Consider the following 26,092-nt stretch of genomic DNA (forward strand, 5'->3'; position numbering starts at 1 on the left):
CATGGAATTTAATCTTAAATTCCATAAATATTCAAATCGAATATTTATTCTTTTAATTTACGAATTCTCGGAATTTAATTCTCAAAATCCATAAATTCTCAAATTAAATATTTCCGACTCGAAAATTAAATCTATCATTCCCATACATTCTAAAATCAATATTAGCCCATAGTATGGAATTTAATTCTCAAATCCCATAATTAATAATTTAATATTTTCGGGTCTTACAATTCCTCCCCTCTAAGAAATGATTTCGTCCTCGAAATCACATTCAATCGAACTATTCAATATGATAGACTGAATGATTATTTGAAGTTGGTGGATAGCGATGAAGAGAGCATTGGAAAACCAAGGTACTGTTATTACCTGGTCTATATTTAGAACTGCTTTTTATCAGCGTTTCTTTCCTGTGTCTTATCGCAAGGACAAAGGAGCATAGTTTGCAAGTCTACAACAGGGACAGTTAAATGTCGAAGAATATGTTGCAAAGTTCACTAGCTTGTTGAAGTTTGCTCCACATATTGCTGTTAGTGATGAAGATCAAGCTGATCAATTCATCAATGGCTTGAACCCTGATGTATTTACACTTGTGAATTCAGGAAGACCCAATACCTTTGCTGATGCTCTGAATCGAGCAAAGGGTGCAGAAGCAGGGATACTGAAACAACGAGGAGCACAGTTTGTGCCACAGCCAGTGAGACAGTCCCAAGAACAGCCACAGATTCCACCGCCACCTCGATTTGAAGCTGGAGGTAGTAGTAGTGGAAAGAAAAGTTTCTTCAAGGGCAAGAGCAAACAGTTCAAGAGATCTGGTGGTAGTAGATCTTCAAGTTCAGGTAGCTCCCGACAGTCTAGAGCTGGACAGAGGTCTGATGTGTATTGCACCAAGTGTGGTGGTCGCCATACCAATGAACAATGCCGAGGTGTATTTGGAAGCTGCCACATTTGCAACAAGATGGGACATTTTGCACGAGTGTGTCCACAACGAGGTTCTGAAGGTGCAAAGGGTGCGGGATCATCGAGACCGGTAGGTCAATCTACATCTTCTGTTCACTCTTTTCAACCACAGCCTGCAGCACCGAGTAGAGGAGGAGGTCAGACGGTGAATCAACCTCCGAGGAAACAAGCACGAGTGTTTGCATTGACAAAAGAGCAAGCACAAGCAGCACCGGACGATGTGATTGCAGGTAACTGTTTTCTTTCTGGTTATCCTGCCTATGTCTTATTTGATACTAGTGCATCGCATACCTTCATATCTGAACAATTTGTTACGTTGTATTCATTGCCTGTTGAGTCATTAGCTACTGTAGTGTCTATATCTTCACCGTTGGGAAAAGGTATAGTATCAGTGAAGTCTGTTAGAAATTGTGTACTATAGTACGAAGGTAATGAAGTTGAGCTTGACTGTATCGTTCTTGGTTTATCTGATTTTGATTGCATAATCGGTATCGATATGCTAACCAAGTACAGAGCAACAGTGGACTGTTTTCAGAAGATTGTGAAGTTCAGACCTGATATGACTGATGAGTGGAAATTCTATGGTAAGGGATCACGAGCCAGAATTCCTTTGATATCTGTTCTTTCTATGATTGACTTGTTACTGCAATCGATATACTGAAGACTAGTCCGACATTGATGGATATACCGATGGTGAATGAGTTTGCAGATGTATTCCCTGATGAGATTCCAGGATTGCCACCGTACAGAGAGGTAGATTTCGGTATTGAATTAATGTCAGGTACACAACCGATATCGAAAGCACCTTACCGTATGGCACCGATTGAACTGAAAGAATTAAAAGACCAACTCGAAGATTTGTTGGCTAAGGGATATATCAGACCGAGTGTTTCCCCTTGGGGTGCTCTGGTATTATTTGTTCGAAAGAAAGACGGATCGATGAGATTGTGTATTGACTACCGGCAATTGAACAAAGCAACGGTAAAGAATCGCTATCCTTTACCTCGTATCGATGATTTATTTGATCAATTGCAGGGATCGTCATTATATTCAAAGAATGATCTACGATCCGGATATCATCAACTGAGGGTTAGAGACGAAGACATTCCTAAGACTGCATTTAGAACCAGGTATGGCAATTATGAATTCATAGTCATGCCTTTTGGTCTAACGAATGCACCAGCAGTTTTTATGGGATTGATGAATAGAGTATTTCAAAGATATTTAGATGAATTTGTGATTATCTTTATCGATGATATTTTGATATACTCTAAGAATCTGTGTGAACATGCTGATCATCTCCGAACTGTATTGAGAATATTAAGAGAAGAGAAATTGTATGCCAAGTTATCCAAATGTGAGTTTTGGTTGCAGCGAGTTGTTTTTCTTGGTCATGTAATTTCAGGAGATGGCATTTCAGTGGATTCGAGTAAGGTTGCAGCTGTGATCAGTTGGAAGAGACCGACATCTGTGCCAGAAATTTGATTTTTTATGGGCTTGGCAGGTTATTACCATCGTTTCATTCGAGATTTTTCCTCGATAGCGAAGCCATTACACAGCTTACACAGAAGAATGCACCATTTCTTTGGTCTGAGGCGTGTGAAAGAAGTTTTATCGAACTTAAGAAGAGATTGACGACAACGCCGATTTTAATAATCCCTACAGGTACTGGTGATTTTGTTGTTTATTGTGATGCTTCTCACCAGGGTTTGGGATGTATTTTAATGTAGAAAGGACATGTTGTCGCTTATGCTTCTCGACAACTGAAACCACATGAAGTCAGGTATCCGATTCATGATCTTGAATTGGCTGCAATTGTCTTTGCATTGAAGATCTAGAGACATTACTTATATGGCGAGAAGTTTGAAATCTTTTCTGATCACAAAAGTCTGAAGTATCTGTTCTCACAATCTGAATTAAATATGAGACAACGACGATGGCTTGATTTGTTGAAGGATTTTGATTGTGAAATCAAATACTATCCGGGAAAATCTAATGCAGCAGCGGATGCCCTAAGTAGAAAGATATGTGTTTTATCCTTGTCTACGTTAGGTGTATCTAATTTGATTGAAGATTGTTGTAGTTCGGGGTATGTATTTGAGATAGAGAGAAGGCCGATGAGAGTGTATGCAATCAGTGCTGAGCCAGAGTTATTGATTCGTATCAAAGAAGCACAAAAAGCCGATCAGAATGTGCAGAAATCGATTGAAAAGATTCGATCAGGACATCAGTCTGAGTACAAGGTTAGTTGTAAGACCCGAAAATATTAAATTATTAATTATGGGATTTGAGAATTAAATTCCATATTATAGGCTAATATTGATTTGAGAAGTTATGGGAATGATAGATTTAATTTCCGAGTCGGAAATATAATTTGAGAATTTACGGATTTTGAGAATTAAATTCCGAGAATTCGTAAATTAAAAGAATAAATATTCGATTTGAATATTTATGGAATTTAAGATTAAATTCCATGTTTTGTGAATTAAAGAAGATTGATTTTGACGATGAAACCCGATCTGAGACTGATTTGAAAATATCGAAGTTTCATGGGCTGAAGTGCAAAAGGCCGGGATTATTGATTTAATCCGAATTTATTTAATTTTAATCCGAGTATATTTAATTTGGGAATATTTAGAGTTTCGATTTTAAATTTCAATATTCTTAAATTATTTTGGATTGAAATTGAATTAAAATGAAGGCCGAGGACTGAATTGCAATTAATGAAAACTTGAGGGGTTAAATTGCAATTACCTGAATACATATCCGATTTTAATTATAATAATCAGATTTGATACGTTTATTGTGATATGAGATTCAACAATTCTGAAGCAGGGAAGCCGAAGCCTTTTCATTTCATTTGAGTTCCGATTTTCAAAACGTCGTAACTTTTGATCCGCTCGTCAGATTTCAATTCCGAAAGATGTTCTAAAATCCTTGAGATGAGTACTTCAAATTGATGTAAGTTTTGAATTACTTCAGCAAGTTTTGAAGATTGAAATTCGATAGATATCAGATTTTGATGATATGATTTTGTTATTCAATGTTTATGCGATACGATATCGAAACTGAATCGAATATTGATTATTGAATGAACTTGAAACGAATTACAGCATGTAAGTCGATGATTATAGCTGATGGTATGATTAGTATGATGATATTATAGTGATATATCACACAGTCATGAATTTAAATAAGTTAGCTTCGAATTCGATATTTGTCGGTTACCGATTTTTAATCGCTACGCCATCGATTCATGTTTTTGGACCGTTTTGATAGCCTATGACTGAGATAAGACATTCTTTGAAATGTTATCGATGATATAGCATTTTTATTTCTCAGTTTTAGATGTGTTTTGAAGGCTAACGACTCACGACTCCAAGTTGTACCGAATAAGAAGAAGTTGAGTTTTGACATGATTTTGAATGAAGTTAGATTGATGATTTTGAACTGAATTTGTAATGATTGAATAGAATGAAGATTGATAAGAATGTTTTGATGCTATGTTTCAGATTTGAAGCGTTCAAAACAGAAGAAATACGAAGGTATAATGACGACATCGAGAGTCAGGAAGTTTGAAACTCAAGATCGATTCTTCTTGTGTTCTTCCGCCAAAATCACATACGTATTTATTGCTTTGTTTTGATTTTGATGTTGTCGATCCATCCCAGGTAGTGGATCTTTGATTTTGAGTCGATACGATTATGATATGATGATGATATTGAATTGATTCTATGCCAAGGTCGGAGGGCGACCTTATTTTCGAATCCTGAATGATTACGATAGATGGATATCCATGTCAAGATCAGTTATGAATCTTGATGGCAACGAAGTGAAATGAATCAATTCACGATCGATCGAAAGAAGCGTTATTTACTCTATTGTTGGGTTGATTAAATATAGTCGATATGATTTATTTAACGCTTTTGATATGTTGGTTATACTAAGATGATTTCTCACCGGAGTTTATCCGGCTGTTGTTTTTTTTTTTTGTATGTGTGCATCACAACAGATGGGGCAGGAGCTGGTCTGAGATGACATTGACAGACTGGGAGCGAGACTTAGCAAGTGTGGACTCGGGTTTTAAGCAGATGAATGGTAGTTAGATAGCATCAAACTTGATATGAACTTATAGACTTGAAGCTCACATTTGAGTCTTTGTGTAGCTTTCTCAATTAATGTCTATTATGTTATTCGAATTGATGTATACAACGCATGTTTTGATGCCAGAGACTTCGTATATGAATATATGTATGTTCTCAGATGTTATATCATGTATAGACTTGAATATATTTGAAGGATCTTGCCAATATTCCAAGGTTTGACAGCAAACAGATTCTGCAGAAATTTTGAAACGAGAAGAACGCTCGATCCTGTGATTTTGTAAGATCGAGCGCGGCCATCAATTTGCAAAATAAGAGAAATGAAATATTGGGCTCGCTCGATCGGACGAGTTCATCCGATCGAGCGAGGCCAATATATTTTGAGAATCAAGAGTAGGGCTTTGGTGCTCGCTCGATCGGCTGATTTTGCCCGATCGAGCGAGGCTCTGGTTTTTTTTAAAAAAAAAAAATTTCTGCTCTTGATTTATTATCTTTTAATTGTTTTGATTAATTATTTAATTAATCATTAGGTACCCTAAGAAGAGATTAGCAACCCGAGGTCCCCACAACATGTGGTATCAGAGCATAGGTTCTGGACTAAGATAGAAGCTGAGCGGGGTAGAGTGAGTCACATGCATTTATAGTATTGCATGATTATGCAGTATTTGATTCGATGATTTAATAAATTGCATGTGCTCTTGATTTATTTTGAAATTGAATTGATTAATTTACCGATTTGTAAATTTTTGAATTCTTATCGATGTTATTATAAGAATTTCCCCGGGTGATGTAGCACCCAGAATCGAAGATAACATTGTTCTTTGGGTGATGTAAGCACCCCAGATTTACAGCATAGTATGGCCAGACTGAACATAATGGTATGGTCAGACTGAACAGAATTGTATGGCTCAGCCGAACGAAGTATTTCCAATGAAACAGAACAGTACATCAGCAAAGGAATAAATCATATTGTAGGTAGAAGTTGGTTTGAAGAACTTGATCAGTTGTTCACATTTGTTTTGAAGTTACAGATGAATATAGTATTAGATTGCTTTAATACCAACTTCGAAACCTAGCAATCAGCTGATGAATTTTGATGAAAAAATGATGAGAGGGCAGAGGTATATTGATTGTTGGTAAGTGCTTAGAACAGAACTTTGTTTATATTTCTTTGCCACAACAGATAGAAATGAAAGAAAAATATACCCTCTAGACGCTGAATAGTTTAAATTGTGTGCAATTCCTTATTAGAATTTTCAAGCCTATTACGATCCTTTGAATTGTAAAGGATGACGAAGTTCACGATTGAATGGTTTAATTATGGCTTGAATTCGAAGAATATGTTTGATTAACTGTTGACGATTGACATATTGTATGAATGATATAGCCTTGTCGAATAGAACTTAAGTTGAATGACGAGGCAGAATGAATGAAATTGTAGACATGCTACAGTGTGTGAGATAAACACAACTTTAGTTACAATTTCTAATTCCAAAGCAGATATGAAGGTAATTCTTTAACTCTAGTGAACCGAGACAGATTAGTCTAGTTCTGAATACAGAAGATGTTAGAGATTATTGCACTCATTGTGGAGGAAGATATTCAACCAATCAGTGTAAAGATAGTTTAGGCAGATATGCTATAATCCGTTCGAAGAAACATAGATTCTAAGAAGATTCGAAATGAAAAACAGTTCCAGAAGTATACAGAGGATCATAATGAAATTGCACCTGAGAATGAACTTTCAGGTAACAGATTTATTTTGTTTTGACCTGTTTATTATTGGTGCAATAGATATATGATAGTTGAAAGCTTATTATATGATCACCTCTGTATCAGAAAAGAGAATTTGTGAATTGAGTTGAAGAATGAAACTATTGCTTCGATGAAATGAAATTGAACATGATGTTGTTCATATGTGAAATATTTGGTTACGATGCATGATAGATGATGATACTGTAACCAAGTACTGATTAGTGATAGTTTCAGATTATTGAATCACTTGATTTTGTGATTTAACCAATCAGTATGCTTTATGCTATACGAAGTACATGTTTATCTGAGTTGATTGGAAGCATGTATTCCGTGAAAATGAAGTAGAATTGATTCTTGATCAGAACTCGAGTTATTGAGGAGAAGTATGAATAGTCTGATCAAAGGAGAACTGAAATAGAATTGATGAATAGAAGAAACGATTGAATTAGATCAACAAGAACATGATGTGCATATGAATATGATGATAGTGATGGAATCTCGAATTAAGATTCTTTGATTTCGGTTTAGTGTATATGATATTTGATTACAGAAATATTCCAAAATAAGTTATTCTATGCACTAGATATGTTCAAGATCTAAACCAGCATTGGTAGTTATGTCAATGAGTAGAGATTATAGATATGTTCCAGTAAGATTGTCGACTTTAGTTTAAGTTGTGAACTGGAATTGAATAGCGAATTGATGAGTTAATGACTTGAATACGGGTTTTGAGGTTATAAGCTAGATGATCGTATGAAAATCAGTTGCAATTGAGTCTTTTCTTTAATTATGCTGAATCGATACATTAATGGAGATATGATTCTTGAAATATTTGATATTGAGTATTCATGGCGCCTGAATTATTCACTCATTCGGAGTTATGAGATGCAAGTGAGTTGTTTTCACTGTGCAGAGTTTGTTATCCAGAAGTTTTGATTTTTGGATGACCTTGATTGAGGGATTTTCTCAATCTTGATTTATTTCTTTTGATTTTGAGAATTATTGATCCTTTGATGATATTTCAGTGTATTTTAAGATTGTTGGCTCATAACTGATAGAAGAATTTGAATATGATCAATGATTTTTGGGTTACATGATATGTATTGTCGATATTTAGAGATAGAAATGAGTAATGAAATAGTCATCCGATGAATTGATTCCAGATTTTTGTGTATTCTGGTGTGAATATTCAGACGAATATATCACCAATCAGAATTATTTTCGATTGGAAGTAAGCCAGAACTATTCAGAATATGAAAGAAACACAGAAAGTAAACTGAAGAAATGAGAATTCAGTAAAGAATGCCAGATTGAGATATTAATTGAAGCCTTAGATCAGAATGAATGAATTCTATTATGATTGATTATCTGATTGTGCTTGATATTTCCGAAAAGAAATATCAGATTTTGAAGAAAATGCACAACAAAGAATTTAAGATTCATCCAATAATTGTTTTATCAGAAGATAAAGCAAGTAAAGGTAACAGAATTAGTACGTTTGTGAAGTTAAACGTATAGAGAGTTTTTGATGAAGTTGAAAATCGTTGACCAGATGAGTTCAGTGATAGTTTAGAAACTCCAGAAATTGAAATGAGATTATGATTTGAAAAAATATTTTGCAAAACTACCATGATGAAACAGTATAGATGAGGTAAACAGGTGGTAGTTATGAACAGATTTATTGAAATTATTGTATACGATGATCTGTCTCTATGATAAAATCACTGAATTGTGATTACATTCGTTGTAAGATGAACAGTAAGCCACGAGATAATGTTTCAGATTGAAACATTGGGTTTACTATTAAATTGTAATACAGATAATCAGAAGACTTTGAGTACTTTTTGAGGTAAAGGTACAACATATAATCTTTGAATTGGAAGAATAGTCAGAGAAGATGAATCGAATTTCGAGAATGAACTTTACTTGATATGGTACCGATTATCAACAGCTCTGAATACTTTGAAATCTGTGAATACAGCATAGTATTCTATGATTAATAGATAGTCTGAATAGATTAATCAAAATTTTGAGAATACGCTGTATAAGATATGACTAGATAGCTGTGAAGAAGATAGAAATATGATGAAATTACAGGAATGCTTAAAATATATTGTCAGGATTAAGACTTTAGATTTCTTCGATAGAATGTGGCATCGATTGAGTGACTGATGTTCTGAGAGTTGGTTATATGTGATTGCAATATACCATTCTTCGATTAATGGATTATCTGAGTTGATTTTCCAGATGTTGAAAACATTCTCAGAACTTTAATACCTGATTTGGTATTACTTGATTTGATGTGTTGCCACTTGATAATTATAATTTATGTAACAGCTATTGAGTCGATTTTGAGATAATGCTATGATGATATGATGAAAAGAAATCTGAATTCTTTGTGTTGAAATGATATTACCGAAGTATATGATATCAGATCAGATTTGATTTGAGACACACAAAGATTTTGGAAGATGAATCTGTACGAAATGAAAACAGAAAATAAGAAACATAATTAGTAATTGACTGATAGATATAACTTGTAAAGCTGAAACTGATTAGTTAAGCGGAAAAGTTATTCTTGAAACATCATTCAATTCAGAATAGAGAAAAAAGCAGAGTTTAATTTACAGATTCAGAATATGAAGTGGAATACTGATCTTGAAGTGATGAATGAAATGACAGTGTAGACTTGATCTATGTTTGCAGAAAGCATAGAATGATTTTGAGAAAACAACAAGTCATCACTGAAGCTGAATTTCATTGACTGAGATGTTATACCGAATTGATGAATTGATTGGAAGCTTAATTCCTTTCAGCTTGATATGATGGATCTGATTTGTTCCACATATTCAAGTTAAGGAAATATCAGTTTGATTTTTCCTATGTACTTTACTCAAATGAAATAGATAGCGAAGATATTCTGAGTTAAGGTGAATATTCAACAGATCCTTGATTAAGGAGAAAATTAACTCAAAAAGAATTCTTTTCAGTGAATTAAAGTACAAGAGATCAGAAGCAGATTTGACGAAGAAAGAATCTGATAAGAGATGAAGAGATGAGATACGAAATTCAGAGCTATATTATTAAAGTGTATGTGGATGTACCTCGCGGAGTCACCCTCCAGCTTTTGCTGCATATTCGATTGGCGCCCCTGAGCAAACTGAGTTTTTATTGGGTTTTAAGTCATTATTGCATCATATTTGTTTATATATCATTGCTTTCAAATTGAGCGTAGTCGCTTATGTCCGGTATTTTTTGTATTTTTTGGACACCCTATTCGACAGGACATGTCTCAGGTTGAGCGACTCCAGTGGACCGCGACATGTTGGAGACCAGGAGCCTGGGTTGCAGTGAGCTTTCCTTAGTTGTTAAGGATTTGATACACTGTTAAATTTGGTTGTATTATACAGTGTTTAATTATGGGTTTTGTGTCGGTTGTATTTTGTCGAATGTATTTTTATTTAGATTCTTTATCTTTTCGCTGTTAATTCTAATTATGTTTTAATTAAGATAAATGCATGCTTAATTAGATTTTGATTAGTAGCGGATCCGGGTAGGGTCGCTACAATGTTCATGAATTGTATACGGCATTTGCATACCATGTTGAGCCTGCTATTCGTTTGAGATAACCAGTTGTTTTAGGGTCGCTTAGCCCTAGGGTTTTTATTGTACAATCGGGTACCGGTTGACACCAATTGAACCGACAGACATCATGTGCGGTTACCTAGGACGGGTTTGTCCAGATCGTGGTATGTGTGGCACCAACTAAATCTTCGGAGCAGCGTGCGCATACTAGTGGAGCCAGTGTAGTGAGTAGGATAATCCAGATATGATCCATGTTATCCAGATCATGTGCATTTCAAGTTGCATCCATCATTTTGATATGTGTACTCAGTATTTATGTATTGAGCGTTAGCGCTCACGTTCAGTATTTCTGTGTTTTCTGGACACTCCATTCGACGGGACAGTTGCAAGTGTTCTACCAGGACTCGGGTTTAGGTGGTGACCAGTCAGAGCTACAGGGCTAGTAGCTAGGTTGATTATGTACTACTTTGAGATTGACATTTATTTCGATTGGGTTGTATAAATTTGATTTATTTTAACCAGTTGTATTCTGTCGGTCTAGTATTTTATTAGTTTCCGTAGCATTCTCTGATTATGTTTAATTGCATGCTTATTTAAGCTCTAATCTCTAATTAGTAATGGATTCGGTTCGGGGTCACTACATGATAATAGAGAAAGTATAGTCCAATATACATTAACTCATTGGAATGACACCCAAAAAAACTATTCTACTATTAAAAAAGAAATTTTGAGCATTGTTTTATGCATTCAAAAATTCCAAAGTGATATTTTAAATAAAAAATTCCAAAGTGATATAGATTGCAAAAGTGCAAAAGAAGTTTTGCAAAAGGATGTTTAAAACATTGCCTAAAAACAAATTTTTTCAATATGGCTAGCAATATTAAGTATAATTGATTTTGATATTGAATTTATTAAAGAAGATACAAATTTTTTACCATATTTTTTTACCCGAGAATTTTTCCAAAACAGAAAATGCCACCCAAAAAAGAAAAAAAAAACCTATTCAGATTTCTACATACCAAGTAAAAACAAGAACTTGGTATGAAATCGTTAAACAAGAAAAAAAGTAAAAGAATTGAAGGATACTGCTCAATCAAAACCACATATAAGTGGTGATCTTGAAAATAGACTCAAATTACTAGAAGCCCTTCTTAATACTCCAGAAGTGAAAAATGCTATAAATCAAACTCAGAAAAAAAAAAAAAAAGATTTCTAGCAAAAACTCTTTAAAAGAAGTTTTTACAAAAAATTCTTTCTAGATTCTATCAAAATCTGAAAATACTTCGAATTCTCAGTTGTCTCTTACTCAAACATCTTTAAATTTCCCATCAAAGTTTTTTGAAAAACAAAACTGGCAAACGATTATCCAAATAGAAAAGGATTTTCATGAACAAGATCCTTTTTAAACTCTCCAAAATTACTTTGGAAAATGATGATATTATAAACCATGAGAAGAAATGAAAACTCCCTTTTATTACCAAGCAATATTGGAAATTACAGATTACGTAGTTTTCAAAAAAAAAAAATCCTTGATTAAAAACATGAAGATCCAGCATACTCTACATGCGAAATACCAGACTGTGCCATAAATTTCTTCTATGCAAAATTTCAATTCTGAATCAGAAACTTCAATGCAATTTATCAGCTTCTTATGCTCCGATTCAGACTTTGACTTGTACATATGATTTGTAGATCATTGTCTTATATTCGTAACCCATACTGAATCATTCCATTTGGATAAAGGAGCTACAATATATGGCCAATATACCAGAACTGCTTGAGGTAAACTGCTTCTGCTTTATGCTCGACTGGTCCAGTTCATTTTGGTCTTGAGATGTCAGTTTGATCTAGATAACATTCGTTTTAGCCCAACTGACGTGAAATACGATATGATCCAAATTGAGTCTTCTATGCATTCATTATGGCGGCTAATCATTTGCATCACTGAGCTGTAAGATATCATCAAAATACTAAAGCACGCCAGAAATTCAGTTTGACTAAATTTCAGTTTTGGCTTCCATCTTGAGTTAACAACTTCACACTAAAGTAAATATGTTAGAAGCACAATAACAAGTTTTTTTATCATCAAAATCAAGATTGATTGTGTTTCACAACTTAACAACTATTTTTAGTTATTAGAAATTGTTTAAAAACTGGATTTTTAATATCTATTTTATTGGGTTTTATATATTAACTATGAGTTGTTTTGTAAATTTATTTTGATTCCTTTTAAAGAATGATGATTAGATTATATTTTATGAGCATCAGAAATAGTTTTCCATTATGTTGCTTTAGTAAGAGTATTTATATTTCAGAGAAGGGAAAATCTAAAGAATTTTGAGAATCATAGATTTCGAATCCATCAAAGAAAAGCTATGTATTTTATTACTATTAAAAAAATTCATAGAATTGTTTTTGGATAATTTTCTTGGAATTTAGGAATTTTTCAAAAAACCATAACCTATTTTTTAAGTTAAGTTTAGCATAAAAATAATCATGTAGGAATTTTTTTTTTACTTAAAAATATTTTCTATAACATTTAATTTATTAAACTTATTTTCTACGATTGAAGGAATTTGAAGTACTCTTTCTAAATCTATAGACTTATCAAAATCTTCTATAATTATTTCTTCAGTGTTAATTATTATTTTAGAATCATTACAGGATAATGATTTTTTAAAACAGCTAAATTTTATGATTTTTTAAAATCTATTTATATTTATATTTAAAATTTTAACTAAAAATATTTTTTAACATTTATCTAAACGACAAAATTGTTTTTTTTTTTGTTTTAAATAAAAGCATTTAAAATGTTGAGCTTTTTTAAAAGTATTTTAAATTACAGTTTCTGTATTCAAACTGATTCGTTATCTATTACTAACAAATATTTTTCCATAATATATATTATATTCTATCATTTCAATTTCAAATTTTGATTCTATCATTTCAACAACAAAAATAGACAAATTTCATTTTAAAATCGAAAAAAACCATTTCATAAATTGTTTTTTTTTAAAAATACGGTTCAGAGATAATTTTTCAAGAATTTGTACTGCGAAAACAATGGTTGAAGAATCAGAACGTTGCGGGAGTCTATATTTTAAAAATTTATTTAAACCTCAAAAGCCAAAGCCTCTAGGAAGATAGCCGTTACAAACTCCACTCTCTCTTCCCTCTCCTCTGTCTCTTTCTCTCTCCAAATCCAGAGAAGCTCTAATGGCAACTTCTGTAGAATCTCAGTCCCCTGCTTCCCTCAACAAGGTTTTTCCTTGGTATTTAATGATGTTTTTGCTGTTGCCCACCTTTTTCTTGACACAAAATTTGTGCAATTTTTGCAGGGCTCTCCGAGCTTGATTGTCCACTCTTCGTCCCCTCCGATGTTCAGCCCATCCTCTGATAAGCGTTTCTGGAGCACGCTTCGCAGCCGGATCGACACGTTGCTTGAGAACCGGAATGCCGAGCAGTCACTGCCCACGGAAGTGGTGAGATTTCTGTTTATTTTCGAGTGTTTTGGTAGGAATTCGTGAAGAATTTAAGTGATTGAACCAGATTTTAAGCTGTGTGTGTGTGAATTGATGATGGATTATTGGTTGTGTGGATGGATTTTGTAGAAATCCGCAGCAATTGATCGGTCGAAACGAATGAAGGAGGATTCGATGCTTTTGCTGAGAGGGTTCGACTCTGTTTCGCAGACTCTTTCTCAGCTGTCTAACAATATAGAGAACGCTCTTCAGGTGAGACTCTCGAGACTTAGCTAATTTCAAGAATGGTTTCTCACACACACACACACAATGAGTGTAAAACAGCAAGAACTTTGAAAAAGATCAGAATTTTACTTAGTTATGTTCAAGAAATACAGGACAGATTTGAAATTTCTTCTGCACGTTAAACTACGAGGTAAAAGATTAAGAACCCAATATGCAGCAGAGACTTAATGTTTGTTTTTTGTGATTTCAGGGAGCTAGAGATCTAGCTAGGCCACCCACATTGACCGAAATAGTTCATGCCACCATCGAAAAGGCTAAATCTGAAGAAAATTTATCTGAGGACAAAATTAGTAAAGAAGAAGACGAAGAACAAAGGGGATTGAAGAGGAAATTGAAGGAATCTCAAGATGCTTCTGGGGAAGATTCTTATGGTTGTTATTATAAAGAAAAAGGAGATAGCCCAAAAGAACTGGAGAAAATCAAGAAAGCCAAAAATGTATGCACTTTTTTTGCTTTTGATTAGCGCCTTCTGCGATGATAACACACCATGTATTGATTTTATGCATTTTTCACATCGTCAAAGATGGCAATTTCAATGGCGACTAAAGCTTCTGCCATGGCGAGAGAATTAAGGACCATCAAATCAGATTTAAGCTTCATGCAAGAGAGATGTGCTCTACTAGAGGAAGAAAACAGAAAACTTCGGAATGGATTCACCAAAGAGATCCGTCCAGATGAAGATGATTTGGTAGTGTAACCATCATTTACCTTTCAGCTTTAACTTGCACATTTTTTGTGTAATTTAAATACTAACAGTGCCCACCATTTGACTTGGAAATTTTACAGGTAAGACTTCAGCTGGAGGCGCTTCTAGCAGAGAAATCCCGTTTAGCAAACGAAAACGCTAACTTGACAAGAGAGAACCAATGCCTCCATCAGCTAGTGGAGTACCATCAGCTAACCTCACAAGATCTCTCTGCATCTTATGAGAACTTGTGCAGAGGCATGTGCCTAGATTTTTCATCCCCCGCTGAAACTGATGCTGACAGATGTCAAAATACACCTCCAAAAACCCCAGATGCAGAATCCATGGGATACTCCAAGTCACTGAATGAATGCTACGATGATGAACATTAGTGCATTTCACTTGTACTCTAACTGGTGCTTTTGAGAATTGTAAGCGTTCAATTCTTCTGTGCTCTACAATAAAGAAGCTAAACCTTGATGCATCAGCCTTTGCTCGTCTCTTAAAGAAAAAAAGTCGATCTTCAGGCATAGTGTTTCCTCTCATATACGTGTCAACAAATAATCATCCAGATGATTTAATTTTAGCACATTCATACTAAAACTGGAACACATCAGACATACCAGAAAATTATCCAGACATACTAGAAAAGCAAATCCCATTATTTACAAGCAAGACGGTTTATAGAATTTGTTTTGAAGATAGTGAACAAGCCACACAATCAAGAGAAACTTGGTCAGGTCAGTCACTTAGCTGGGCCATTAGCAGAACTGGCATCAATAAAAAGAGACTGCATTTTTCTTTTTGTAAGTGCGCAAAGGCTTCTTGGGTTCCTTCTTTGGCTTCTTTGGCTCCTTCTTTGGCTTCTTTGGCTTTGGAGATGGTGTCTCATGACCAACAACAGCAACTGGAGCATGCTTCTTAAGAGGTGATGAAGTTGGGAATAAAACTACTTCCTTTGAGGCACACATAACACCCATCATCTTCTCATACTGAATCAAAGGACCCGATCCATTAATAATCCATTTAGATAAAACATGTTATAGAAAGAGATTAGAGCTTTTTCACCCAATACTTGACATTCGAAAATCAGTAGCGAACAAGCAGATGATAAAGCATCAAATTGCTTTGGCAGTTGAAAGGCAAACTTTTCATGATAAATTAAAAATGGGTCAAAGAAATTTTCAACAGAAAAGTCCTAGTTACCGCTTCAATTTTTCCAAGTGCAAATTCCAACTTTTGGGATATATGAAAATTTTCTTCCATCAAGCCCTCAACCTACAAAAGTAGAGATGACACTCCAGAAAAGATTCAAGAATTATTTCGCAAAGAAAGCCATAGGAAACACAACAAACCTTCTTCTGCGAGTCGACGTATAGGCTTTTGTAGTTCAAGTGAGTAGATGAGTCCTCATTCGATGCCTTGTCCACCTGTTTATCAGTCTGTTGAAGCGAAAAACTCGTCAACAAAGGTCCACAACTCAAGATTGTAAAAGCACAAACATTTTATAAGATACCTTAGACACATATTCACCAAATACTTTAATCAGAAATTCAAATTTATCTACCAAACTTTTGTCATTCACAATCGACATGGTACCAACCCCCTCGGAACATGGGGTATTTCTTCCTCCATAGCTTTTTGGTTTAAGATTGGCGCGGTCACAACTGGTTGGGCATGAGGTATTTCTTCAACCACGACTCTTTTGTTTAAAACAGGCCCAGTATTTACTTGCCGAACAATGGGTATTTCTTCCGCTTGACTCTCAAAAATATTTATATGCCCCAAAGTAGGTTTCATTTGCAGCCTCTCAGCTCGTGGGACTGAACTCATAATACGGCAAGATCTTCTGACCACCACATCCATAGCCTGTGTTTTGCCCTTCTTGGCTGATATGCCATTCGACGTCGAATGCCCGTCATTACCAGCATTAACAGCTTTAACAGCTTCGGAAGGGTTTGCACTGCTAGAATGAGAGTACTTTCCCAAAATTGCAACTGTTGTCTCTGAAAAATCATTGGCGGTTTTTCCCTATCCAACAAAAATGGGGGCAGTCTTGCTCAAATTCTAGTTCATATTGTAGCACAGTTTATTCCTCACTATTCACCATACAATGAGAGAGTGTTGTGGCTTGTGACATAGAGACGGTCTAGTTAACAAAGAGGCACGAAGAATGTTGAACATACAATAGAAGGCGTGAGTGACAATGTTATATCATAATCAAGCCAATCTTCTACTTGTGCTGAAGAATAACACAAAAGAGGTAGTGTGATAAAAAAAAAATAAAATCAAAGAGAATCCAAAGAAAAACAGAAACCTGAATTCTTGAAAATGTAGTGGGCATTCCCAAAAATGGCATACTTTCCCTTATCTGATCTAAACATATAAACTTGCATACTTCTCCTAACACAGTAAGTTTACAAATTCATGTTTTAAACCCGTCACCCTCACTCAACTCCATCCACCTAAGCTTCCCAAGTTCAAGAAATCAAGCCCGCCCTCCTTTCTTTCCCGACCATCATATTAATGAAACACGAATCTTGTTTTTCTGTCTTCAAGAACATAAAATTCCAGGGAACAACACATCAAAATATAACCCAAAAAAAAAAAAAAAACTCGAACGAAACAAGAAAAAGGCCATCCTTTTCCGGCCACCAAAATTTTGTACCTCGTTTGAAGTTGTTTCGGCCATCCTTTTCCGACCCATTCTTCCTCTCTCTCAATCGGAGAAATCACGAGACCAAGAGAAAGCAAAGGACAAAAAATGTAAGAGAATCTGAACCCAGAACACGCGCTAGCTGCTGGCGGAATGGCCGGACGATCATTGTGTGATTTTAATGCGACTGGCTCCTGGTAAACAGTGAGTACAGAATCAGTACCAAGCACCGTTGAATCTTGACCGTTCATGTCAAAATTTAGAATCCCGCTGCTTGCATGATTTGACTCTCCAAAACTCAGCAGCAAGGACGCGGATTGGAATTTTTTTTTTTTTTTATTTGCACCAAATACAATGTGAAATATTGAAAATATATATTTTTTTTGAAATTTTAATAGGCATTTTTAATCATGATTTTTTATAAAATTATCACACGCGTTCCTTAATATCAGTGATTGTTGCGCACACATCTCATGCGATTGGGCAAATATTTTTATTTTTTTCATCAAATACCTCTATTAAATATTAAAAATACATGTTTGACTCCTTGAAAGTATAATTTTTAAATCTATTCAACTCATAATACACAATTTTTATTAAGATCCAATTATAAAATATTTACCAAACATTTTTATTTTATTAATTTTTATTTTTATTTTAAATTTTTATTCTTAATTAATTTGTTTCTAAAAAAATATTATTACTTTATTTTGCTATCATTATTTATTAAACTCACTTCCTGTTTTCAAGGTTTTAAATATTTAAAAGTACCAAAATATTGAACCAAAATGATAAGTTCATGCATATTAATTTTCGTGAAGATGAATTGCACAATTTACAGTAAATAATAATACACAACTTTTTATTAAGATCCAATTATAAAATATTTATAAAAAAATTCATTTTAATAATTTTTATTTTTATTTAAATTTATTATTCTTAATTAAATTTTTTTCTAAAAAAAAATTATTACTTTATCTTGCTATCATTATTTAATTAAACTATCTTCGTATTTCCAACTTCTCTATTAATAATGCATTCATAAACAATAATTTAAATATCTAAAGGTACCAAAATGATAAATTCATGCATATTACTTTTAGATTTAGAACTATATAATTTTGAACCAAAATCTAAATTTTTCGAAAAGATGCATTGCACAATTTGCAGTAAATAATAATACACAATTTTTATTAAGATCCAATTTTAAAATATTTATCAAAAAAATTTCATTTTACTATATTATTTAAATTTATTATTCTTAATTAATTTGTTTCTAAAAAATATTATTATTTTATCTTGCTATCATTATTTTATTAAACTCACTTCGTTTTCCAATTTTTCCATTAAATATGCGTTCATAAAACAAGGATTTAAATACCTAAAAGTACCAAAATATTGAACTAAAATAATAAGTTTATGCATATTACTTTTCGATTTAGTATTGTATAGTTTGAACCAAAATCTAAATTTTTTTAAAAGATTCATTGCACAATTCGCAGTAAATAATGATACACACTTTTTATTAAGATCCAATTATAAAATATTTATCAAAAATTTTTATTTTATTAATTTTTATTTTTATTTTAATTTTCTTATTATTAAATAATTTGTTGGTTCAAAAAAATTATTACTTTATTGCTATCATTATTTTATTAAACTCGCTTTGTGTTTCCAGATTTTCTATTAAACATGCATTCATAAATAAGAATTTAAATACCTAAAATTACCAAAATATTGAACCAAAATATGCATGAACTTATCATTTTGGCTCAATATTTTGGTATTTTTCGGTATTTGAATCATTATTTATGAATGCATATTTAATGAAAAAATTGGAAATACAAAACGATTTTAATAAAATAACAAAGTGAGTAATAATATTTTTTCTAGGAACAAATTAATTAAGAAATAAATTTAAAATAAAAACAAAAATTCATAAAATGAAAAATGTTTGGTAAATATTTTATAATTGGATCCTAATAAAAATTGTGTATTATGGGTTGAATAGATTTAAAAATTATACTTTCAAGGGGTTAACCATGTATTTTTTATATTTTATAGGGGTATTTGGTACAAAAAAAAATCAAAATGTTTATCCAGTCGCATGAGGGGCGCGTACACAATAATCACTCATATGAAGGGGCATGTGTGCTAATTTTATAAAAGGTCAGGGTCGAATATGTCTATTAAAATTTCACAAGGAAAAAGTGTACATTTTCAATATTTCACAAGGGTATTTGGTGCAACCAAAGAGGATGTCTTTGTGATATTAACTTATTTATCGCTTATTAGTGTATTGTTTGGTTTGGTTGATGAATTATTGAAACTAAATAAAGCTCACTCATATACGCCCAAAATTGCAATAATTAATTAAAAATAAAACTTTTAGATTAACCACTTATGCCATTATTTTCTATTTAATCGGTTAGATTATCCTTGATCATCCCATCTGGTGTGCGTGTTGGGTCGTCAATTTGGCTGAGCCGATCACATAATATAAGTGAGTTGGATTGAAAATTTTTCAATCCATTTAAAGGCGGGCCAACCCGCACGAGTCGCGAGTTTAGGCGGGCTTGGGTTGGTCCTCGGGCCTAAAAGAAATATATATATTACATTGTGGATTTATGGTGATATTTTATATTTTAATGAAATTTGTGATTTTTTTTGTGATAAATTTGAATTTTTTGTGTTAATCAATTTGTAGCAAATTACATATATGAAATCAATAATTAGAAATTTTATTGATAGTTTTATAAATATTTATTTTTGAAATGAAAATTTTAATTAATTATAATTTTTATTTCTTTGTGGGCCGACCTGCAGGCCAATCCACCCAACCCGCAGGCCGCAACCCATCTTGGGTTGGGGATTCCAACCCATCGGGATGATGGACCGACTTGTCCTACCTAATAGTTGGTTTTTTGGTAGACCGACCCGTCACACCATGAGTTGACCAATTTGGTAGCTCTATGTCCATATGTATGACTGCTAATAAACTCTCTCAAACAAACATATGTGTGTGTGTGTGTGTTATTTGCACCAATATCTCTGTGAAATATTGAAAATGCACATTTTTCTCATGTGAAAATTTAATAGGCATCTCCTTCATATGAGCGATTGTTGTGCACGCGCCCCTCATACGAATGGGTCAACATTCTGATTTTTTTTCACATCAAATACCATGTGAAAATATTAAAATTACATATTTGACCCCTTGAGAGTATATTTTTTTAAATATATTCAACCCATAAGATCTAATTATAAAATATTTATCAAACATTTACATTTTATGAATTTTTAATTTTGTTTTAAATTTATTATTAATTAATTTGTTTCTAAAAAATATTATTACTTTCCTTGATATCATTATTTTATAAATCACTTCGTGTTTTCAATTGCTCCATTAAATATGCATTCATAAATAAGAATTTAAATACTTAAACGTACCAAAATATTGAACCAACATGATAAGTTCATGCATATTACTTTTTCAATTTAAGACTATATATGTTTGAATCAAAATCTAAATTTTTCGAGAATATGTATTGCACAATTTTCAGTAAATAATAAAGTGGTTATATAATGATAAAATGCAATATTAAAATATATTTTTTGTATAACTAATACTAAGATAAAATAACTAATATTTTTCATAGTTATTTAATTAAAAATATTATTTTATTTAATTAAATATAGAATTAATAGTAAATTTTGTCATTATATAATCATTTTATTTTTTTATTATTTATTGCAAATTGGGCAATGCATTTTTTCAAAAATTTAGATTTTGGCTCAATACTATATAGTTCTAAACCGAAAAAGTAATATGCTTGAACTTATTATTTTAATTAGTTTAATATTTTGATACTTTTATGTATTTAAATCCTTATTTATGAATTATTCTTAAAAAAATCTTTATTTATGAATGCATATTTAATGGAAAAGTTGGAAGCACGAAGTAAGTTTAATAAAATAATGATATCAAGATAAAATAATAATATTTTTTTAGAAACAAACTAATTAATAATAATAAATTTAAAATAAAAATAAAAATAAAAATTCATAAAATATAAATGTTTGATAAATATTTTATAACTAGATCTTATGTATTGAAATTTTTTTAAAATTATACTCTCAAGAGGTCAAATATGCAATTTTAATATTTCACAGGGGTATTTGGTGCCAAAAAAATCAAAATGTTTGTCCAGTCGCATGAGAGACGCGTGTGTAACAATCGCTTATATAAAGGGGTATTTGTGCTAATTTTATAAAAGATCAGGATCGAAGATGCCTATTAAAATTTCACAGAAAAAAAATGTGCATTTTCAATATTTCACAAGAATATTTAGTGCAAATAACTCTATATATATATATATATGTATATATATATATATATGACAATCTTCTGAGCAAATTACGAAGTAGAAGTTTATAATAAAAAAAATAGAGTTGATTTTTAAAACAAAATTGTTAGGAACAATTTAAAATTGAGTTTAATTCTAGGTTCCCACGTAAAATTAATATGGAAAACTACGTAGTATGTGTTATGTTATAAAAAAATAACATTAAACTATATGGAGTGTTATTTATTTAAAAAAATTGTATTTTTGTTCTTATATGATTGTTTTTGTTTTGTTTTGTTTTTTTTTCGATTTCGATTTCGATTTCGATTTTATATATTATCAAATTTGAGTTCGAGTCATATATCTTTCGATTTTTAGTTATTTTAATCACTTTTCATCAGAATCGTCCCCTTCTCGCAATTGTTCTATGCTTGAATTTTTATAATCTAAGAATACATATTTTCAAAAAACACAAAATATATTAAATACATCATTTAAATAAAATACATGATTTTTTGACTCATACTAAACATGCTATTTTCCAAAAATGTAGGTGGGTTTGGTGAGGTGGTTCTTCTCTTCTCCAATTCGTTTATAATTTAAATCAAATATATAATATTATAGGTGACCCGAAGAAGAATTTACTTTATACTAATTTTTATATTCTATTATGGGGGAAAATTAGATAGGAAAATAGTACATATATAACTTTGGGGTGGCAAACGAAACCCAGGCCACACGGGGGAGGGGTTCACCGAACCCAACCCAACCTATCCAGTATCCACTTCCCACGTTGCAATAAAATCATCTGCCATTAGTGGCCATCTTTGTGAAATTACCAATTTCTCCATATCCTACTAATTATCGACTTAGTTACTTATTAGTGTCCATTACTCTTTTCAAGATTTGCATGTTGAATTTAGTACTATACTCACAAAATATGTATGTTTTGTTGTAGATATTAAACATTTATATTAAATCAGATTTATGGAAACTATCTCAGATCCCGTAGAAGTAATTGCATGGATTGTATTTTTAGATATTATGTAATTAAAAAGAATTCATTAAATAAATTTAAGATTTATTTGTTAGATTTCGATACAATCATATGGTAAGTATGACATCAAGACTTTATGAAAGAGATTCTTTCGGGCTTAACATCCCGGGATCGCTTTCCGAAAAAATCGTAACCTTTTTAGTTTGATCACGTATGGAATCCATTAATACGCGTCAAGTCATATTGATGCGAATAATATGTCACGATGTTTATTAGTTGTAACTCGTGAATGTGTTGTTATATTTAGTAAGGTGGTTGACATGAATTGAATTTGCGAAAGATGTTGTGAATCGGATATGATTTTCGAAATATGATATTTCACTTTGGAAAAATAGTCAAATGAATTTAATTTGTATATGGCATCAAATCTCCACTGAAACGGAAATTACTCGGTGTCGAGAGTGAATCAAATTCTGATTAAATGCAAAGAAGACAAAAAAGAAAAAAATGAAGTAAATTTGCAGTCAAAATTCTGGAGTAGACAAAAAATCTGGGTGTAAGGGTAATTTAGGTAACCCCCGAGGGCCAAAATAGTAAATAAAATCCGTCCCTAATTCATTTATCACGTAATCCACTAAACCCCCCACGTTAAGTATATATATAATCAGCTATGTTGCAGGTTCAAAGTTGGAACTGCGAACCCCCTTCGGAAATCCCGTTTTATTCAAGATTTTCGATCGGGTGTGCTATGGCGCAGAATGAGTACCGTGGACTCGAGCGTGGGGTTCTGCAGTGGGCGCCTCGTCCCAAGGTTCTTCTTCTTCATTCTCCGGGCTCGCACTGAAATGGAAAGTGAACTAGTTACTGATTCATGTTGTTTTTTTTTTTTTTTTAATTGGTGAAGGGGCAGATTGGGATAGGGTTTCAGGCGGAGCAACCGCGTCGATATGGGAAGAAAACCGCCACATCGGCCGCTTATGAATCGTCGTACTATCCTCCGGCGATGCAGGTACGTACGTGTTTACGTGGTGATAACAACTGATAAGGTTTTGAAATTTTCTCGACATGTGTTTTATAAGGTAGTGTTTGGGTGAGTTTTTAGGAAGCTGTTTTTTTCAACAAAATTTAAAAATTTTGTTAAAGAAAAACTGAGAAGTGGTTAGTTTTAGTTGAATTTGATTAGGAAAGATATATTTCAAATGATCAAAACTCAAAAGTGCATTTGTATTATATATATGTTGGGAATATACATCACAAATTAATTAATACATTGATACCCGAGTACATTAACTCATTATTACTTGGAACTTAAGAATATTCATCTTCGGAAGGAACTATTTTAATTTTTTTTTTTGGAATTAAAACATGTGGTACTGCTCATTTATGTATATAGTATCGAGAGAATTCAAGATCAATCCAGAGGAGAAGACATCAGCCCGACAGGGCGGCCGTGGTGGCGGTAGGTGGGGCTGGGATGCAAGCAATCTTCTTAGGTTCAAACCAAAAAAGTACCGGAACCGGAGTTTTTCTTCCCCGGAGATATGGCATTGACTCTAAATTCAGCAAGAAGCCAGGTACAAATTTTGCTCCATTCATGTGGAGGGTCGTTTTTTCTTTTTCCAAACAAATTAACAATCAAAAGGGTCCTTAAGTTAATTTGGGCCCGCACGCGCATGCACATATGTGTGCATGTTTAATTATATATATATACACATAATTTTGATATATGGTGTCTCTTGTTGGGTATCTCATGAGAATCGTCGTGAAATCACTCAATGTAACACGTGTTTCGAAACCCAAAAAGGTATGTGAGGGGACGAGTAATTCGTCATTGCACGAGATGTTCATGAACATCTTCGGACGCCTATGATGTCCAATAACATGAGTCCAGAATATTATTATAATTAATGAACTTTCTAAGATGTAGATTATATATATATGTGTATTGAAACCATAATCAATTATATGTGATTCAATTGAGTAATTCTATGTTTTCATACTCCATATATTATATATATATGTACGATCCATAATCTATATTCTATGTTGCAGACATATGTGCAAATAATTAATATTATCATAACATAAAATTTCCTCAGTTGTTACCATATTACGTACTAGATATATAAAATTCACAATATTAATTCATTGACCCTTCCAGCGGTACTGTCTCCCGTGTTGCTGCCTTCTCGAGTTGTTCATGCTCTCAATCTGAACGTGCATGAACTTGGGCAGAAAATGAAGCCCCAACCAGGTTATATATATAATATATATATATATTTATAAACTGTTTTCCATATATCACATCAATTCCCAAATTAAATTTATTTTTAAAAATTTAAATTACTATAACAATTTCTAATTTGATCATTATATATGATAAATTAATTTTCACTTGCAGATGAACCCAAAAATGATATTGTTAAAAACACGGATGGAAAACCGAAAAATAATAAGGAGGAAGACGACGAAGACGTTGGCCTTTCCCCGGAGATGTATCTCCCCGAAGAATGGACATACTAGCTAGCTATCTGATTGATGGCTTTGCAATAAGAAGAAAATAAAATTAAACACAGCCCCCTTAGCTTGGATGAATTGCAGCTTTGGTGGATGCTTATTCATAAGTTCTACACATTGTACGCGCGCATTATCAGGATTGCTGAAGATTTATTACATGGTCATGATGTAATAATATAAATAATATCAGAAAATTAATTAATTATATGTGATGCATCAATTCAAATAATCTTACGTTTTAATTTAAACGTATACCGTGCACAAGAATAAATTAGTTTGGACAACAACAATAATCTAGTAGTACTCGGTTGTACGTGTTGTGTCATGTGTGCTTATACGATTTGTTTTTTTTTTAAACAAAAAAATGTTGAAAAAAATTCGAAAATGACGTTCTCGTATATAAATAAATGTCCATCAAAAGGTAAAAACAAAAATAAATAGCATTTCCGTAATCAAATAGTGACAAAAAAAAAAGAGGTCATATTAATGTATCACAGTATCCGAGTGTTCCTCATGTCTAATAAAGTACTAGTATTCGGGTGCCTTAATAAAATACTACTATTTCGGTGCATGTGTTGCATGTATGTACAAACTGTGTTTTTTTTTTTTTTTTTTGGTAACGAAAACAAAAAATAAAATAAAATAATAAGTCGTGAAAAAAACTAAAAAATGGAGTACTTTTAGTAAATAAATATCCATCAAATTAATTGACAAAAAAAAATGA

At 32.6% G+C, this 26,092-nt stretch overlaps 3 protein-coding genes across 3 annotated transcripts; 2 read left to right on the forward strand and 1 right to left on the reverse strand.

Annotated features, from left to right (window-relative positions):
• The first annotated feature begins 13,568 nt into the window (after window positions 1-13,568).
• Window positions 13,569-15,278, forward strand: LOC140892537 (uncharacterized). Its single transcript, XM_073301460.1, has 6 exons — window positions 13,569-13,661; window positions 13,739-13,882; window positions 14,012-14,134; window positions 14,358-14,603; window positions 14,691-14,855; window positions 14,954-15,278. The coding sequence occupies exons 1-6, from the start codon at window positions 13,617-13,619 to the stop codon at window positions 15,242-15,244; spliced, it is 1,014 nt and encodes a 337-aa protein (XP_073157561.1). The 5' UTR covers window positions 13,569-13,616; the 3' UTR covers window positions 15,245-15,278.
• Window positions 15,279-15,441: 163 nt separating this feature from the next.
• On the reverse strand, window positions 15,442-17,771 carry LOC140892538 (uncharacterized). Its single transcript, XM_073301461.1, has 4 exons — window positions 17,521-17,771; window positions 16,208-16,294; window positions 16,059-16,130; window positions 15,442-15,844 (listed from the first exon to the last, which is right to left on the reverse strand). Exons 1-4 carry the CDS (start codon window positions 17,557-17,559, stop codon window positions 15,629-15,631), a joined length of 414 nt encoding a protein of 137 aa, XP_073157562.1. The 5' UTR covers window positions 17,560-17,771; the 3' UTR covers window positions 15,442-15,628.
• A 5,766-nt stretch (window positions 17,772-23,537) lies between these two features.
• Window positions 23,538-25,514, forward strand: LOC140886310 (uncharacterized). Its single transcript, XM_073292854.1, has 5 exons — window positions 23,538-23,662; window positions 23,756-23,860; window positions 24,245-24,425; window positions 25,013-25,105; window positions 25,253-25,514. Exons 1-5 carry the CDS (start codon window positions 23,600-23,602, stop codon window positions 25,372-25,374), a joined length of 564 nt encoding a protein of 187 aa, XP_073148955.1. The 5' UTR covers window positions 23,538-23,599; the 3' UTR covers window positions 25,375-25,514.
• The last annotated feature ends 578 nt before the right edge of the window (window positions 25,515-26,092 follow it).

The sequence above is a fragment of the Henckelia pumila genome, chromosome 3, assembly GCF_033568475.1.
Source record: "Henckelia pumila isolate YLH828 chromosome 3, ASM3356847v2, whole genome shotgun sequence".
NCBI lineage: Eukaryota > Viridiplantae > Streptophyta > Magnoliopsida > Lamiales > Gesneriaceae > Henckelia > Henckelia pumila.

Excerpts from the sequence above, each read along its gene's own strand:
- LOC140892537 (XM_073301460.1), top strand. The coding sequence starts at position 13,617 with ATGGCAACTTCTGTAGAATCTCAGTCCCCTGCTTCCCTCAACAAG. Across the intron at positions 13,662-13,738 it reads CCCCTGCTTCCCTCAACAAG|GGCTCTCCGAGCTTGATTGT; the intron begins GTTTTTCCTTGG and ends CAATTTTTGCAG. Across the intron at positions 14,856-14,953 it reads GTCCAGATGAAGATGATTTG|GTAAGACTTCAGCTGGAGGC; the intron begins GTAGTGTAACCA and ends GAAATTTTACAG.
- LOC140892538 (XM_073301461.1), bottom strand. The coding sequence starts at position 17,559 with ATGGGTCGGAAAAGGATGGCCGAAACAACTTCAAACGAG. Across the intron at positions 16,131-16,207 it reads ACGTCGACTCGCAGAAGAAG|GTTGAGGGCTTGATGGAAGA; the intron begins GTTTGTTGTGTT and ends CTACTTTTGTAG. Across the intron at positions 15,845-16,058 it reads CACTTGGAAAAATTGAAGCG|TATGAGAAGATGATGGGTGT; the intron begins GTAACTAGGACT and ends CCTTTGATTCAG.
- LOC140886310 (XM_073292854.1), top strand. The coding sequence starts at position 23,600 with ATGGCGCAGAATGAGTACCGTGGACTCGAGCGTGGGGTTCTGCAGTGG. Across the intron at positions 24,426-25,012 it reads TAAATTCAGCAAGAAGCCAG|CGGTACTGTCTCCCGTGTTG; the intron begins GTACAAATTTTG and ends TGACCCTTCCAG. Across the intron at positions 25,106-25,252 it reads GAAAATGAAGCCCCAACCAG|ATGAACCCAAAAATGATATT; the intron begins GTTATATATATA and ends TTTCACTTGCAG.